This window comes from Phyllostomus discolor, chromosome 7 (genome assembly GCF_004126475.2).
Source record: "Phyllostomus discolor isolate MPI-MPIP mPhyDis1 chromosome 7, mPhyDis1.pri.v3, whole genome shotgun sequence".
NCBI lineage: Eukaryota > Metazoa > Chordata > Mammalia > Chiroptera > Phyllostomidae > Phyllostomus > Phyllostomus discolor.
The window spans coordinates 7,446,439-7,463,542 of record NC_040909.2 but is presented as its reverse complement, the minus strand read 5'-3'; the positions used below and the strand labels follow the sequence as shown (position 1 = coordinate 7,463,542).

The 17,104-nt window shown below is 49.0% G+C and overlaps 1 protein-coding gene across 1 annotated transcript in view; it reads left to right on the top strand.

The window, feature by feature from the left end:
- KIF15 (kinesin family member 15) overlaps nucleotides 1-17,104 on the top strand; it is a 44,929-nt gene that overhangs the window by 25,510 nt on the left and 2,315 nt on the right. The window contains 14 exon segments of the mRNA XM_028518625.2: nucleotides 475-582; nucleotides 958-1,063; nucleotides 2,004-2,169; nucleotides 5,154-5,304; nucleotides 5,513-5,598; nucleotides 6,759-6,828; nucleotides 7,717-7,803; nucleotides 8,409-8,513; nucleotides 9,038-9,160; nucleotides 9,664-9,810; nucleotides 10,560-10,661; nucleotides 10,959-11,123; nucleotides 12,481-12,590; nucleotides 16,795-16,867. Coding sequence (XP_028374426.1) covers nucleotides 475-582; nucleotides 958-1,063; nucleotides 2,004-2,169; nucleotides 5,154-5,304; nucleotides 5,513-5,598; nucleotides 6,759-6,828; nucleotides 7,717-7,803; nucleotides 8,409-8,513; nucleotides 9,038-9,160; nucleotides 9,664-9,810; nucleotides 10,560-10,661; nucleotides 10,959-11,123; nucleotides 12,481-12,590; nucleotides 16,795-16,867 — 1,599 coding nt within the window.

The following is a 17,104-nucleotide window of genomic DNA, read 5'->3' as shown; positions in this document are numbered from 1 at the left end:
TTTGCTATATTTGAAATAACACGAAATTTGATTATCTCAGAATTCTGGCGATTTGATTTTTTTAAAGTTTTTCTACTGTATAGTAAAGCTTAGAATGAGCCAGACCACCCCAAATTCCTAAATGTTGCCCTTTTTATGTCAGGGAGTCCTTCCTGGTGAAGTCACTCTGTGTCGCTCTAAGAAAGCTTCTCAGAAGTCTCAAGATAGCTCTGTGGTTTAATCCATGGTTTTAATTTTAATCATTTCTTTGCTGTGTGTTTCAAGTTACCCACTTTGATGGGCCACAAGTATAATTCTGATATGTGAGAAATCATTAGTGCAGTCTTTTGAAATTCTTTTCTGGCTCCAAACTGGCCTCTGATACCTTTGTCCATATGAGATTCTCAGTTTTGTTTTTTTAATGCAGAAGAAATGGTAGAATGTTTGAGGTTTCCACTAGAAGACTTGTTGACAGCTGAGGATTTTGTGTTGCAGGAACAAATGAGTGCCCTTCAAGTCAAGCTGGATGAAGAAGAGCATAAAAACCTGAAGCTCCAGCAGCGCATCGACAAGCTGGAACACCATTCTACGCAAGTGCAGGAGGTAAGACCGAGAGCACAGCCTCAGGGCTGCGCTTCCAGTCCTCTGAGTAAGGTGAGCGTCTCGGGGAAATGAGCTCTCAGAGCCTCGTCAAGGCTGATTTGAGCTGCAGGTCGTCCTCCACCCCCTTACTCCGCAGCTGCTGCGACAATGAGACGCACGTCCCCCAGGCTGAGCTCCGGTCCCCTCAGTCCGTAGTGCACCTGGGATCCTTTCTTTGTTGGGTGTCCTCACTGTAGTTGACAGGAACGGCCACATTTCTTCCGGCCAGAGACTTGAAAACCAGATTTTAAAAAGAGAGACGCGGTAGTGGTTCGGAGTGTGTCACAGTGGGCCGGTGCACCCGTCCCCGTAAGTAAGGTGGTCTCCTTCCCACAGCTGTTCTCGTCGGAGAGAGCCGACTGGACCCAGCAGCAGCAAGAGCACCTCTCACAGCTGAGCGGCCTTGAAAAGCAGCTTCAGGACACTCAGACGAAGAATGACTGTGAGTTTGAGCACCTCGGGGCTTTCTCCTGCATGCTGGAACTCAGCGTCTTTGCGCTCATGTGCACGAGTCCTGTCCCTGTGTTTTCGGTCGGCAGTGTTTTGTTCGCTTGAATTAGGCAGCCAGACCTGAGTTTGCCTGGTGGTGGGGAGTAAACCTAATAGACTACAAAGGGTAATTTGCTTCAGGACAGCTCACAAACAAACGATACAACTGTTTGCTTAACGTTTTAATGCTGCTTTGTGAATGAATTGTCTTTAATTCGTTGGATGAGTAATGTTTTGTTTTTTATTCACCTTTCATTTTCATTTTTCAGTTATAGTTTTGAACAATGTTTTAAAAGTGACAAAGCATAAATTATATGTTGGTGTATATTCATCGATTTGGAGTGTCATTGATTCCCAGTTTGTTGTTGTTTTTGGTTTATTCCTCCTTTCATCAGAATATCAGCAGTAGTTTGTAATAATGCTGAAACAAAAAAGACAGCCATTCAGGTTTTTTGTTCTAAGAAGTTACCTAATTTTACTTTCAATTGGAGTTCCCTCAGAAGACCACAAGTATTTAACGCTTTCAAAAGTTCTGGCACATTTCCAAGGAGTTTTCAGTAATTAAAATTAAGTCACTTAAAATATGTACCTTGATTTTTTTTTCTTATAAAGGGTTTTGGTGCACATTCTAAATGTAGAAAACCATGTAATCTACAAGTCAGGGACAGATGACGTTGATTCTCCCTCTCTGGCAGCAGCGCGCCGGGAACCACGAGCACGGGGCAGGGGGGAAACAGAACTCGGGTGGGTGCTCCCCAGTGCCTGCCGCGCGGCTGTGCAGCGCCGGCCTTGTGTTGCTGCTTGTGTTTAGGCACCTGTTGTTTTTATTTACCTACTTTGTCAAAACTGTGTGTCGAGAAGCCTGCTGAGGATATATTTTGTTTGTCTTTTAGTCCTGAAAAGTGAGGTGCACGACCTGCGAGTCGTTCTTCATTCTGCCGACAAGGAGCTATCTTCGGTGAAACTGGAGTACAGCTCGTTCAAGGAGAGTCAGGAGAAAGAGCTCAGCGACCTTTCTGAGAGGCACCTGCACGTCCAGCTCCAGCTGGAGAATGTCAGGTAGGGTTGCTTCGTTCTGAGTGGCCGGTAACCCAGGACTCGTGCAAGTGCACGTGCTGCACACCCAACGCAAGCTCGTGCAACCGAGAGTCGGTTTACTGGCTCACGGCGTTGGGAAGGCTCGTGCTGACTGTGATTTCAGGGGCAAACTGGGCCGTGTCTTAGCGGTATTGTCGGTGTGCACCGTTCCCTGTCTCTCCTGCTCTCTGTCTCTCGCTCCCTTTCAGCCCCCACTCTGCTTCCCTCTGGGCCGCCCTCATTCTGTCCTGCTGAGGGCCTTCCTCTGTGTGGCAGGGAACAGATGGCCTCACTGCTCCGTATCCACCCCCAGCATAACTCCTGCGAAGACACCCTGCCTCCCAACAGCCACGAACCAGCCCCGGGGAGAACTGGAGCTGGTCTTGCTTGAGTCGTCCATGTGCCTTCTGAGCAGTGGCTCGGCAAGGGTGTGAGGTGGCATTGGCACAGCAAGGCAATGTGCCTGTCCTGGAGGGAGAGGTGTGCTCGCTCGCATGAGAGGGAATAGCACCGGGAGAGCCGGTCCGCAGTGGTCACCGTGGTCCATGGTGACTCCAGAGGCTGGCTGGTTCGTCTAGTGCTGGCAGTAGAGAAAAAGAGTAATCTAAGATGGAAATTGTTTGTTTTTACTATTTTTTTTCTTGCTAATTTCAGCCTTCTGTAAAACGTAACTTAAAACTGCTGTGTGGTTTTGATGCTGTCTCCTGGGTGTGCGGCAGCACTGTAGCACTGCACATTGTGAAGGCGGCGCTGTGAGTGGGATAGAGTGACCGCTCAGCCCAGAACCGCTGCTAGTCTGCAGCCTGGGATTTAATTTTCATGGAGGTTGCAAAAGTTAAAACCTGTAGCTGCTGAATGTTTTCTGATTATACAACAAGGAATTAAAATAGAGGAAGGGCCCTGGCTGTGTGGCCCAATGGACTGAGTGCCAGCCTGCGATCCCGAAGGTCGCCGATTCACATCTCAGTCAGGGCACGTGCCAGGGTTGCGGGCCAGGTCCCCAGCTGGGGGCGTGTGAGGGGCAACCGATTGATATAGTTCTCACATATCAGTGTTTCTCTCCCTCCCTTCCTCTCTAAAAATAAATAAAATCTTGAAGAAAAAATAAAAGAGGAAGATAACAAGATCTGTAGGCCAAATCCACCCATGGACATCCTTTTATCAGGCCTGCCAGTGTGATTTTTCTTTAATTAGCATAGTTTTTTTTCTTTTTTATGAGAGCTTTCTTATTTTTTAAAAAATCCATATTTTAGCATCTTTTTAAAAATTAGACTGTTGGGTGGCACAGGACCCACAAGGCAGCAGGGTGGCCCTCAGCTGTCCTGTGAGTCTCTCCTGCCCCCTAGAGGGCATGCATGGAGTCAGCACCACCTCCACTGCCCTGTGTCCCCAGCAGCAAGGCTGCCAGGCAAGTCCTGTTTACCATCAGGTGCACTGTGGGTTTTTTTTTTTTTTTAAGATTATTTTCAGAGAGAAGGAAAGGGAGAGAAACATTGATCTGGAGGGAAACATCAGTTGGTTGCCTCTTGAACGCACAACCCAGGCATGTGCCCTGATCAGGAATCAAACTGGCAGCCTTTCACTTTGGGGGGTGACACGCAACCAACAGGGCCACACCAGTCACGGCTGCTATTTTGTTTGTTAAAATTTTATTTATTTTTAGAGAGGGGGAAGGGAGGGGGAAAGGAAGAGAAACATTGATGTGTGAAAGACACATCGATCAGTTGCCTCTTGCATGCCCCCCCAGCTGGGGACCTGATTCACAATCCACACATGTGCCCTGACTAGGATTTGAACTGGTGACCCTTTGGTTCACAGGCTGGCATTCAATCCACTGAGCCACTCTAGCCAGGGCAGGGCTGTTGTTGTTTCTTACACCTGGCATTTTTTTTAAATATCCAAATCACTGAATCTAATCCTGGCTCTGTCATAAACTAATTCTGGGTGATTTTTTTTTTTTGAAAAATCACTCTACTAATTTTATTGGATCTTAATTTCCTCGTGTTTACTTGTTAGATCTAAAATGTTTTGAATCCACTGTATTTGGCTATGTGCTTAAATTCCATCCTAAAAACATCGAGTTTTTCCTTTTTAAATTGGACATCATTTAATTGTTCTCAGTGTCTCAGACTGAACATGGATTACATCACTTACTGGGCTGCTTGTACTCCACCGGGCACTCTCCCTGCGGATGTGTTTCTCGGATTATCTTGCCTGCTTTACGTGTACAGTTTGTGTTGTGAACACGTGTGTGTGTCCCACACTCTTATCTGTAACAACTGATTTTTACCACTTTGTAGTTTGCTGCCTCTGCTCTGCTTTCAGTTGGTAAAGAGCTAGGTCCCTGTCTACCAGACTGCTGCGTGAAAGCTGGGGCATCCGTTTTGGATGGCCCACAGGTCAGGTTCATTGTTACTAGTTCTCGACTGAGCTCTGGATGTTGAGCGTGTCAAGTATGTTGGGGAGCTGACCTGGAGGGTGAAAACCTCAAAAGCAGTGAATAATAATCATGTGAATTAAGAGACAGCTCTGTCCCGAGGGAATTTGAAGCCACATTTGCCATCTTGAAAACCCTTTGTAGAGTTGGGAGACTGTGTAGTGAATGGATAGAGTTAAGCTATCCACAAAACTAAATTAGTGGCCAGTCTCTAAATCACACTAGAGTTAGGTCTGGGACCCCCTGAATTGGCGTCACTCTAGACCACCAATCAGTTAAGCGTGTCTGAAACCAGGGAGAGAGAATGAGGAGGGAAATGTCTTGTCCGTCACACTGTGCCGTGGTCCAGTCCATCTCCCGTGTTCGTGCGTCGTGGGCACCTTACCCCAGTGCTCGAGGGGCCTGAGTCAGTCAAGGCTTCTGTCCATTGGGAATGGTCTGTAGCTGGGATAATCGAACTGCAGACAGTCTGCCTAGAACTACATTTAATGTTTATATTCACCATTGTAAAAATGTTTTCCTGATAAAGATTAGAAAATGAAAAGCTTCTTGAGAGCAAAGCCTGCCTGCAGGATTCCTATGAAAACTTACAAGAAGTAATGAAGTATGAAATTGACCAACTTTCCAAAAACCTCCAAAACTGCAAAAAAGAAAATGAGACTCTGAAATCTGATCTGAATGTAAGTTAAGAAAGGTACTGGTTACTCCCGAATTTGTCCTGGGTGTGTGGACACTCCCTGGGGTGCAGGGCAGGCCCTGCTGGGGCTGCTCCCTGACCTCCTGTGCTGGCCTGGCCGTGGGGCCTGCCGCCCAGCAAGTCCTGGTGTGTTTGTTGCCTGCACATTGCTAGTCAAGTTACTTAAAATCTGATGTCACGTTGTCTTTTAGAATTTGATGGAGCTTTTTGAGGCAGAAAAAGAACGCAATAACAAATTATTATTACAGTTTGAAGAAGATAAAGAAAACAGTTCTAAGTGAGTGCCATTTATCTTTTCCGTTAGTTAACTAGAATACCATTTACTGCCACATTCTTCATCTTGTTTTTCTTAACTTTTCATACCCTGCAGTTATTTTTTTCTAAAGCATTCCAAAAATGAATAACCTTTTTTTATAAATGACTATGTAGAGAAAAGACTTATTTATTTGAGGGGAAGGGAGGGAGAAAAGGAGGGAGAAAGAAAGGGAGAGAAACGCAAGAGATGGTGATTGGTTGCATCTCACATGCCCCCAAGTGGGGACCTGGCCCGGAACCCAAGGCATGTGCCCTGACTGGGAATTGAACCGGAGACCTTTCTGGTTCACAGGCTTGGTACTCAGTCCACTGAGCCACACCAGCCAGGGCAGCCATGCTACTTTTTAAATGAATGGTGGTGATCAGAACTCAGCCTTCTGTAAATAAGTCACAGTGTCTATTATTGGAAGGTGGGGATTGATTTTTATTTCTGTCTCTACTACTGTTTTTCTAGCTGCCCTTTTTCTCTCCTGGTCCCCTAATATGAATGCCATTGTCTGTCTTCCCTTTCTCTCCGAGTGCTTTCCCTTGTGATCTCTGTCCGTCTCCTGGCCTCAGCCAACTGGATGACATTACTCTGATGAGAAGAATCTGTACTTGTTTATTCAGCAGATGCTGTTGAGTTCTTCCTGTGGGACAGGCTCTTCTAGACCCTGGAATACAGGGGTGAATGCATCTAACGGATGCAGATATCTGGTTGGGAAACAGACGGTTAACTTGTAGTTGCTCATTCAAACACTTGGTGATTCCAGCAAGCCAGGCATTGTTCTGGCCAACACCTGAACATTCACAGATAAGACAGTGAACAGTACTCCTGTTCTCATGAGTTCTACATCCTAGCACAGAGAGGAAGGCAATACACTGACACACACAGGGTGTTAGATGTATGTTCGGGGGCCCTGAGTGCTTGGACCAAGGTGAGCGGCTGTGACGCAGAAGTGGGCCATGGTTCCGTGGCTGGAAGAAGTGGGCTCAGGTTTGTGACCCGTACGGGAGCACAGCACCCGACACCGAGTGTGTGCCTGATGAAGTGTAGTTTCGTTGCACTGAATCTCTTCCACATAAACAGTTCCTGCTTTCATTGAGCAAAGTCCTGAGTAAAAGATACCTCTTCTCTTCCAGAGAAATCTTAGACGTCCTTGAGGCTGTGCGTCAGGAGAAGCAGAAGGAGATGGCCAAGTGCGAGCAGCAGGTGAGTGTCCTGCACTCCGGCTCTAAAGCCTGAGCTTTGTAGTGTTTTCTGATGTCTCTTATAACAGTGTCTCAGTTTTCATACGTTGAAAATTGATAATAAGGCTGTGGCTGCTGTGGCTCAGTGGACTGAGTGCCAGCCTGAGAACTGAAAGGTCACCAGTTAGATTCCCAGTCGGGGCGCGTGCCTGGGTTGTGGAGCCAGGTCCCTGGTTGGGGGTGTGCAGGAGGCAACCGATGGGTACATCTCTGTCATGCTGATGTTTCCCTCTCTTTCTCCTTCCCTTCCTTTCCCCTCTGTCTGAAAGTAAATAAATAACATCTTTTTTTTTTTAAGAAAAAAACTGGTAATAAAAAGATGGGGTGTTTGGTTGCTTGTATTATTTTTCAACTTCATATTTCTTTTTTTCTCTCAACTTTTTTCATTTTTAAGTATATTTTATTGATTATGCTATTACAGTTGTCTCATATTTTTCCTCCCTTTTATCTTCCTCCACCCCACACCCCTCTCCCTCCAGCATTCCCCCGCTTAGTCCGTGGGTCATGCATACAAGTGCTTTGGCTTCTCCATTCCCTATGCAATTCTTAACCTCCCCATCTATTTCGTACCTACCGTTTCTACTTCTTACTCCCCGTACCGCTTCTGCCACTCTCCCCCGCCCTCTCCCAACTCATAACCCTCCATGTGATGTCCCTTTCTGTGATTCTGTTTCTATTCCAGTTGTTTGCTTAGTTTGTTTTCATGGTTCAGTTGTGAGTTTGTTGTTTTCAAGTTTTATTCCTAGTGTACACTGTAGAGTATGAAAAACAGACTTCAGCTTTTTTTTAATGTACGTAGTTAACTTCGTGATTTAATTCTTTTTCTAAAACTATGTTTTTTCCGCCATAGATGGCAAAAGTACAGAGACTAGAGGAGAGTTTGTGTGCCACCGAGAAAGTCATCCATTCTCTGGAGAAGTCCAGAGATGCTGACAAGGTAGGTGGCGGGTGAAGCCACATCCCTCTGTGTTTTCTTTATAAATGAAAAGGGTGTTGCTTCACCCTTCCAGGCTCCTGCTCTAAGGGTGACTGATAACCAGCATTTCGGTGTGCACCGGGGCCCTGTGCATCTTCCGAGGTGTCTAGAGAATGAGGTCTTCTGTTTAGATTAATTGTCCACATAACTGCTGGTGCAAACTGTTCTGTTTCTCTCGATGACAATGTTTCTGAAGCGCATCCCGCCCCCTCTGACCGGAGGCCATTAGTGCGGCCCGCTCCTGTGGACTCTGACTCCCACGACGCGGAGGCTCAGACCCTGGCGCTGGCTGCAGCCAGAACACCAGACACAGAGTGTGTGCTGAAGTGGGGTGCTGGGTGTAAACCCTGGTGTCTGGCTCCTACTCATACAGCCGGAGCAGACGGTTAGATATGGTGGTATAGAGCCCTGAAATGCAAATTGAGAACATTAATGATGTCAAGTGACATTTTGCTCAACTAAAACTGACTTCCGTTGTCACCAGGAAAGATGAACAACCTGCCATTTAAAAATGATCTCCTCCTCCCCGTCACTGGGGGTGAAGCTGTTGTTTCTGTCCCCCTCAGGAAGCTGTCGCCAACCTCCGGAGCCAGGTCCAGGAGCTGAGAGCATCGGTCTGCGAGAAGACAGAGACCATAGACACCCTGCAGCAGGAACTGAAGGACGTCACTGTAAGTTCTGTCCCCGACGCGGTGGTAAATTTGGGCCCGAGACACACTTCATAGGTGCTTCGGGAGGTTAACGCATGCTGCACTGGAAAAAAGACCGTGGTCAGATGGGTTTGGAAATGCTGGTTACGGCTCAGCAGAGTCTGCGCCGGCAGAGCCGGGAGAGCCTTTAGTGTGCGGGCGTGCGGGGTGAGTGCACCTCAGTTGAAGGTCCTGCCTGCGCCTTCCCTTGTGACAGGGGAGGGTGGTGGTCAGTGTCCCCCACTCCGCTGCTCCACACGGAGCCTGGCGCCGCCACCTTCATCTCTGATGGCGGGTGTTTTTCACCGGTACCGGTGGGACTGACGCACTTCCCGGCCATCCGTGCACTTAGTCTTCCATCCCTTAATTCAGCAAGTAGTGATTGGATAGATTTGTGTTAATATGGTCGTCACCTTGGAACTGGGGGTCATCCTTAAGTTTATTTTCATCTAAAAGCACAGACAATAAAGCAGGAAGCTCTTACATCACAACTTTCTTTTCTGCAGTGCAAATACAACTCTGCTTTGGGTGACAAAGAAGAGAGCAAAGTGTTGATTAAGAGACAGGAAGTAGAGATTCTGGACCTGAAAGAAACCCTTAGACTGAGAATAATCTCTGAAGACATCGAGGTAACTTAACACACGGTGCCTGTTGTCATGTTAACATGTACTTGTTAATATGTACATGTGTGTACGGAGGTTATTGGTGAATGAATAGAGGAGTTTTAAAGGAATAGGCCATAATTAGAGCTGTTTCCCCTAAAGTAGTTAGGCACTAATGTGTAAGATTACATTGTCATGTTTATCTGGTTGATTTATCTTCATTCATTCGCACTGACACCACTTGGGTTCCTGTAACTGGCCCTGGGGGCCAGGGAAGGGAGGGCAGAGTGCAGCTGGACCTGCGTCAGGATAGCAGTGTGTGCTCGCTGTGGTGTTTGTGTCCAGGCCTGCTCGCTGATGTTAGCTGCTTGGTTTGTCTTGGAATGGTTTACCACACTAGCCAAAGAAAAAGGTCTCACTTAAAACTTTCTCTTAACCTTTAAAACATCGCACATAGTAATGATTTGCAAATCCTTGTTGGCGATTTGAGATTGAGAAATTCTGCTTGTGTGGGGGTTGTCCCCTGACAGAGGGACATGCTCTGCGAGGACCTGGCTCATGCCACTGAGCAGCTGAACATGCTCACCGAGGCCTCCAAGAAGCACTCGGGGCTCCTGCAGTCCGCCCAGGAGGAGCTGACCCGGAAGGAGGCCATGATCCAGGAGCTCCAGCACCAGGCGAGCACCGGGGAAGGGCCGGTTGGAGTGGGGATGGGGGAGAGGGCTGCGTGGGCAGCAGCTCTGGGGGCTTGAAGGACCGGGCTGTTCCCAGGGGTGCAGACTGGCTTGGCTGTCTTCCTGCCCACCTTCAACCCTTGACGCGCCAGCAGGTTCCAGCCACTGTGGTGAGGTTACGGCTCATTCTCATCCGCTCTTTGGCTGCTGCTGTTTTATATTTTGTATTTTTCCTCAGATGACTCTTTGATCATTTGAGAAGCTTAAAAACGAAGTTTTTTTTTGTTTTTGTTTTAGCTTTTGTTTTTGTTTTAAGATTTTATTGCCCTCGTGGGTGTGGCTCAGTGGATTGAGCTCCGGCCTGCAAACCAAAGGGTTGCTGGTTCGATTCCTGGTCAGGGCACATGCCTGGGTTGCAGGCCACGTCCACAGTTGCAGGGGGGTATGGAAGAGGCAACCACACATTGATGTTTTTCCCCCTCTCTCTAAAAATAAATAAATAAAACCTTTACAAAAATAACTAAGGTACACAGACACGAATGGCAGCCCCAGATTGTACACTGCCTTACTTTAAAAATTGCTGTGTTTTAATGTATTGCTGCTTTTGATTGTTAATCAAATCCCCCCAAAACGTAAAAAGCCTATTTATACATCCCTCTCTTCATACATAGAGGAAGACAGGATGTTCTAATTGGACCATGGGTTCCATATTGTTTTCTAACTTGTAACCCTATGTTTGTTGATTTTCCCAGTTAAACCAAAAGAAAGAGGAGGTAGAACAGAAGAAGAACGAGTATAACTTCAAAATGAGGCAACTCGGTCACGTGATGGATTCTGCTGCCGAGTATCCCCAGGTACTTTTCAGAAAAAGGGTGTGTTTCAGGAGGAATCAAGTTTTGTGAGTTTTATAAGTTTAGCAGTTACTAAGACCATAGCTTCATCTTTTTATGAAAAAGTTGTTTTTCACTAACACCTTTTCTGCTTTTTACTTGATAAAAAGGAACCAGTGTTTTCTATTTTTATGTTTTGCTTGGACAAGATTTAGACTAAATAGCTTGAGTTTTTTCTATATGCTTGATATATACATTTAACATGAAATCTTTATGATATCCTTTAATCGTGTATTTGGGTGAAATCTGGCTTTATTTCAGAGCCCGAAAACCCCGCCTCATTTCCAAACACACTTGGCAAAGCTCCTGGAAACACAGGAACAGGAGATAGAAGACGGGCGGGCCTCCAAGATTTCTTTGCAACGCCTTGTCACTAAGCTAAATGAAGACAGAGAAATAAAAAATGCTGAAATCCTCCGAATGAAGGTAACTGGGTAATTTCATTGTTTCCAATTAATGTTTTAAGATAAGTAGTATTTTTCATAGTTACTGAAGATACAAAATTCAATAGGCACAAAACTCAGTGTAGGCAGAAGCCTTCCTCTCACTCCTGACTCCGAACTCCTCATCTGCTGTTCTGGGGGCTCCCAGTGTAGCCGGTTCCTTATGTATCTCTTAGAGCTTTCCGGGGGCGGGGGGTGTGACCACGTCTGAGCATGTGTCCCCTGCCCCTTTGGTTTCCACGGTGGCACCGTCATGCAGGCTGCACCGACCGCTGTCCTCACGGTGCTGTCCGAGAGTTAGGTCTCTGTCACTTTTATGGCTGACGCGTGTTATCTCGTTGATGTTTTGAGCTGGTGTTTTTCTTATTAGGAGTAGGATTGAGCAGCTGTGTGTTTCTGTTTCTGCCAGCTCTGTCCTTCTCCCTGCTTTCTATTGTTGGACTTGGTTTTTTTTTTTCTCTGTTTTGTGCTGTTGTTGAATTTTTTTCTGAATGGTTTGGAGGCATTCTTCATATGCCAGATTAGTTTTTGTCTATGGTAGTTAACAATACTTTTCTCTCGTTTGCCATTCTTTCAAACGTCCTCCTGGTGTTTTCACCCAGGTACGTGGGGGAGAGTGGGTTCTGTGCCGCACGGAGGGCTGGGCGTTGTGTGGGGGGGCCTGAGGAGGCGCTGTGTTGTGGGAAGTGTGGGGGGCGGGGCGGGGGCAGCAGGATGCCTGGAAGGTCATTGCTGTGCAGGGTGTTCCGCGTAGGAACAAAACTAGCTGGCCGTGCCCACGCCGGGTAAAGCGCACGAAGACGGTGCCCCCCCCCGGAGCTTTGGTTCTGGCGGAGGGCGCCGTTCCCGGCCAGCTCCCCGCGCGCTGCAGTCTCAGGACCGCCGTGCCCCAGGCGGGCCGGGCCTTGGTGCTCTGCACAAATAGGGTCAGGTTAAAGGCAGTCAGGTAATGGGCAGGTAGAAGTAAGTCAAAAAGGACGCTTCTTGCAGGCGATTATCTTCTAGATGGGTTATGCTCGTGATTTTCCATTAGAATCTATTCAGCACACGCAAATGGAACATTTGGCGAAGTAGAGACCTTGTGTCATCTTTTCTCGTAAAGGAATTTTAGTGAGTCGTGTGATCGGAGACGACATTTAAGATGTTGGGTATGAGACTGAACCATAGTTCGAGGCCCCCAAGAGCTTGTCACAGTCAGCGTTTCATCCAGCGTCGTCCGGCGCGGTGTTCTGTGCAGAGGAGAAGCTTACAGGGGTACTGCCTGTCTTGGTCGTGGCCTTGGGGAGCAAATAATGCCTCCTCTCGTATTCTCTGAAAAACATGATTCCGTGTGTTATCAGGAGCAGCTGAGTGAAATGGAGAACCTGCGCCTGGACGCCCAGCAGCTGAGAGAGGAGAACTGGCTCCTGCAAGGTCAGCTGGACGACATTAGAAAGCACAAGGACGGCAGGTGCGAAACAGCCGCTGCAGCCCCGCGGGCCGGGCCTCGGCCTGCCTGGGTGTAGCTCATTGAATGCGGCCGGAATACACACTGCTTCCCATCCGCTGCTTTTTTGTTTTGTTTTGTTTTGTTTTGTTTTGTTTGTTTACTTTAAATCATGTTTTCTTGTTCAAACACAATTGACATACAAAATCCTATTAGTTCTAGATGTACACCCCAGTGATTAGACATAGAACTTACTGAGTGATCACCCCGATAAATCTCACACCCGCCCGTCCCCATACACAGTGTTAGAATATTACTGACTGTGTTCCTGGGGGTGCACTGCACGCCCCCGTGCCTGTCCCGTGACTAGCAGTCGGGGCTTCTCAGTGCCTTCCCTTTTGGCGCCTATCCCCCAGCCCTCCCCGCCCTCCCCGCCGGCACCCATGAAAATGTTCTCTGTGTCCGTGAGTCTGTTTCTGTTCTGCTTGCTTGTTTGTTTTGTTTTTTAGATTCAGTCGTTGATACTTATCTATTTATTACCATTTTATTGTTTGTTTTTTATCCTCACCTGAGGACGTGCTCGTTGATTTTAGAGAGAGGGGAAGGGGGGTAGAGAGCGAAGGACAGAAACATCGATTGGTTGCCTCTTGTATGTGCCCCCACCGGAGACTGAACCCATGACGTTTCGGTTCGTGGGCTGACGCTCCAACCAGCCGAGCCACACCAGCCAGGGCCTGTTGTTCATATTTTTCATCTTCCTTTTTCCTTGCCTTGAATCAGGTCTGCTGGGGTGTTGACCTGATTCCACAGGTCAACAGTGAGAGAAGGAGGCGTTCACAACCTTGCCTCCTCTGTTAAATGTTGCATTGTTGTAGAACTGTTGCAGTGGATTTCAGACTTCAAAACCTTGAACCAACTGTCTACTTCCATTTAAGAAGGAAAAAGGGAGCCAGCCCGTCCACAAGATGAGAGTCCTGCAGGAAAAGGGAGGATTTCTGCCCGTTGGTTTTACCTCGTGACTCGCGGTCCTGGGAACAGCCCTCCAGGGGAGCCCTCCTGGGTTGGGGTGTCTGGGTCTGCGCGTGTGGCTTCAGCGCAGGCAGGTTTGGGGTAGTATTTGCTGATGGCACAGCGTCCTGTCCCGGGCGACCACACCCAGGCCATGTCCCCTCTCTGACCCTGAAGATTGTGTGACTGTGGGCACATTTTTGAACCTCCTTAGCAGTAAAATGAAGAAAACTACAGCTCTCACACAGGTATTTTAAAGTCCCAAAACACTGTGTGAAATGCTGGTGCCAGAGCTTGGCAGGGGCGGCCGCTCGGTGAGTGGCAGCCGGGAGTAAAGGGAGAGGCGTGGTCCTGCCCATCGGCAGCTCTGGCAGGGAGAGGCTGCGGGTGACAGCGGCCTGTACCACCGTGCGCCCAGCTGAGGCGAGTCAGTCGGAGGGATCTCTTTGGGGAGGAGGCCCTTCCGAATTCTGCTTCCCGGTTAGGGGTGTCTGCTGTCCGCACTGTTGCCAGGGCAGCCCTGGGACGCACTGTCCAGGCCCTCCGTGAGACAGCAGGCGTTTGAGGTGGGGCTGGTGGCCCTGCTGGCAGCCCGCGCTCACGCACTCCGTAACTGTGCCTCCATCGATGGCAGACCGACCTCGAACATGACGACAGTCCCTCAGGGCTGAGAGATTCCCGTTGCCTAGTGACTTCATAGTTGTCATCGCGTCGTAGTGCAGCGCAGCGCTGTGCTCAGGTGTCTGGTGCGGCTGGTGTGAGGGCACTGGTATTTGTAGACCACCTCATAGATCTTGTGTTTACCGTGTCCCTTGATTGCATTCACTCTCACGTTTAGTGCAGAAACATGCTGCCCGGGCCTGTAGCGACAACAGGCAGTTCCATCTAACCTAGGGGTGTCGTAGGCTGTACCATGCAGGTTTCTGTAAATTGGCTATAGGATGTTCACATGACAATGAAATCTCCTAACGATGCGTTTCTCAGCATGTAGTCCCGTCGTTAAGCAGCAAGCGCATGACTGCCTTACTAAGTGGTTTTCTTCGAGTTTCCTGGAGCATCAGAAATGCTCACTTTAGTAGGGATGTCGCCCCCTCCTGGGCGGTTCTGAGGCAGGCAGTGCACAGTGTGCGCCCTACTTCCCCATGCTCCGCCCCCACGTCAGTCAGGGTAAAACAGAGCGTTGTACTTGGTGCACTGTCTTTTCTTCTTAAGATTTTATTTCTTTATTTTAGAGAGGAAGGGAGGAAGAAAGAAAGGGAGAGAAACATCAGTGTGTGGTTGCTCCTCATGCGGCCCCCACTGAGGGCTGGCTCGCAACCCAGGCATGTGCCCTGACCGGGAACCGAACCAGCAACCCTTTGGTTCTCAGGCCAGCACTCAGTCCACTGAGCCACACCAGCCAGGGCAGTATACTGTCTTTTATCAAGACTTAGTGAGAGTGTGGAGAACAGGACGTTCCCAGGTCGTTTGTGCGACCACAGTTGGAAACACTGCTCCATAGCCTCTGTGCCTTTCCAGAGGAGCCAGACAGAAACCTCTTCATGGCAGGTCGGCTAGAAGCCTGGAGCCCCGCCCCTCTCTGTCCTCTGTGCGCCGGGAGCAGCTCTCCTACCACAGCCCCCGGCCCCTGGGAATGCTCGCCTGCACCCAGTTGGCCTCCACCTCTCCTTGCTCAGGAACGCCTCTAGGTGCTGAGCCTATCCCTGTGTGCAGGGGTGCCAAAAGGACCCCTGACCCGCTTATGTCTAGCCACAGCTTCCAAACCAGCGCCATCTTACGGGACATCGACCCAGCGGTCAAGTTCACTGGGGCTGGGGCTGCTGCAACGGGGTGGCAGGCTCTGGAGCCGGAACTGGGACCAGGTTTGGGAGCCTCGTGCTTGGTGATGCCAGGAATCCTGCCGTGAAGCAACAGCTCTCCTCTGCCTTTCGGGGCTCTGCCCTCTCGGAGGCCGTGGGCTCCCAGGCCTGACGGTGGCCTTTCCCATCCTCTGCACCATGTGCAGGAGCCCCCGCTACCTGCCGTGGCCGTTTCTTTCTCCTGTGTCTGGCCTGCCCTGTGGCTTCCTCTTCCTGTGCCTCTGCGGGCAGGCTGGGGCGGTGGCTGGCTCAGGGTTTGACAGAGGGAAGGCGATCAAACACTGCAGTAATAAGAAAAGAGAAAGAAAACTATGGCGGGGGCTCAGGTCTAGCCCCAGCCTGGGAGGTAGGTCTAGCCACACTGAAGCACAGTCGCACCCTTTCAGGTGAGCGTTGCCGCGGCTGCTCTCCGGCATGGCGACAGCCGGCCTGACAGCTGTGACAGAGGCCATGTGGCTCCCACCCCTGGCTTCAAGCAAAGAAAACACATCTTCCCTAATGATTTCAGGTGTTTTCCTATTGAGGTCTCATTACTGTTTTTGTCGAGACTGCCAGCTTCATTAAGTGGAAGAAACTACTGTATCTTCTGTTTTCCTTTGAGAAACAGTCTCTCCCCCCACTCATCGGTGACAGATACTCCTAGAGAAGCCTGTGGCATTCAGGCAGTTCCCCTAGGGGGTGTCTTCCTGGTCCGGAGGCTGCTCACACAAACCCAGTTCATTCTCCTGACCCCGTCAGGCCCAGAGACGGACTCAGGTTAATCGGATCCCCGTGACGCTGACATTTCACCCAGAACACCTTTTCCTCCGTGTAGAGGGGCTTTTCGGGATGAGACTGAGGTCTGCTACTCAGGGAACCCACGTCCTGGTGTCAGCACTCCTGGGAAGCCAGTGACATCGGGAACTGCCAGCTGGCTAGGAAATCCAGTGCAAGGGGCTGTCCGAGGCCCTGGGGGCCAGGCCAGCCCGAGGGGCCCTTCCTGCCCGCAGCGAGGCCCCTCCCAGCTTCTCACAGCCACCCAGACTCCTAGACCGCCTTTGCCTCAGCTGCCGTTTGCTCGCATTTGGCCTTCAGAGGGTCTTACTCTCCATGAAGTGTCTATTTTACTTCCACCCAAGACTTGATTAGACCTCGCAGCTTTGCTCCCCTCACTTTCATACAGGAGGAATCCTCAGTTCTGGGGAGGTGCCTTAGGTCACCCCTGTGTGTCGGTCACATTGCTCAAACATGCTAACCTCGTGTCATCACCATCGAGTTGGCTTTTTCTTTGCACAGCGGGGCATTGTTGCACAGTATAGACATGAGATTGACGTTTGCATGTACTTGACAGTGTTTCCCCATCCTCCCTTCTTAATCTGCAGCGGCCAGAATCATCCAGACAGCCAACAGCTCAAGCATGAACAAGAAGAACTTACCAAAGAAAGACTTGCTAAAGTATGCTTTCTTTTTACATAGTAGTTTTTTTATTGTCTGACAAGTGCTTTTATAGTAAGCATTTATGGTTATAGGTTTTAGAAACCGTTTACTATGGACATTTCTGTCTTTTCCTTAGACCTACTGTTAAGTTTGGTGTTCACTGTCAGTACTTAGAGGTGGCTGAGAATTGAGAGAGAATTTTGTCTGTATCTCTGGGAGGTAACGAGCCTACTGCGCAGTGTGCCCGACAGGTGG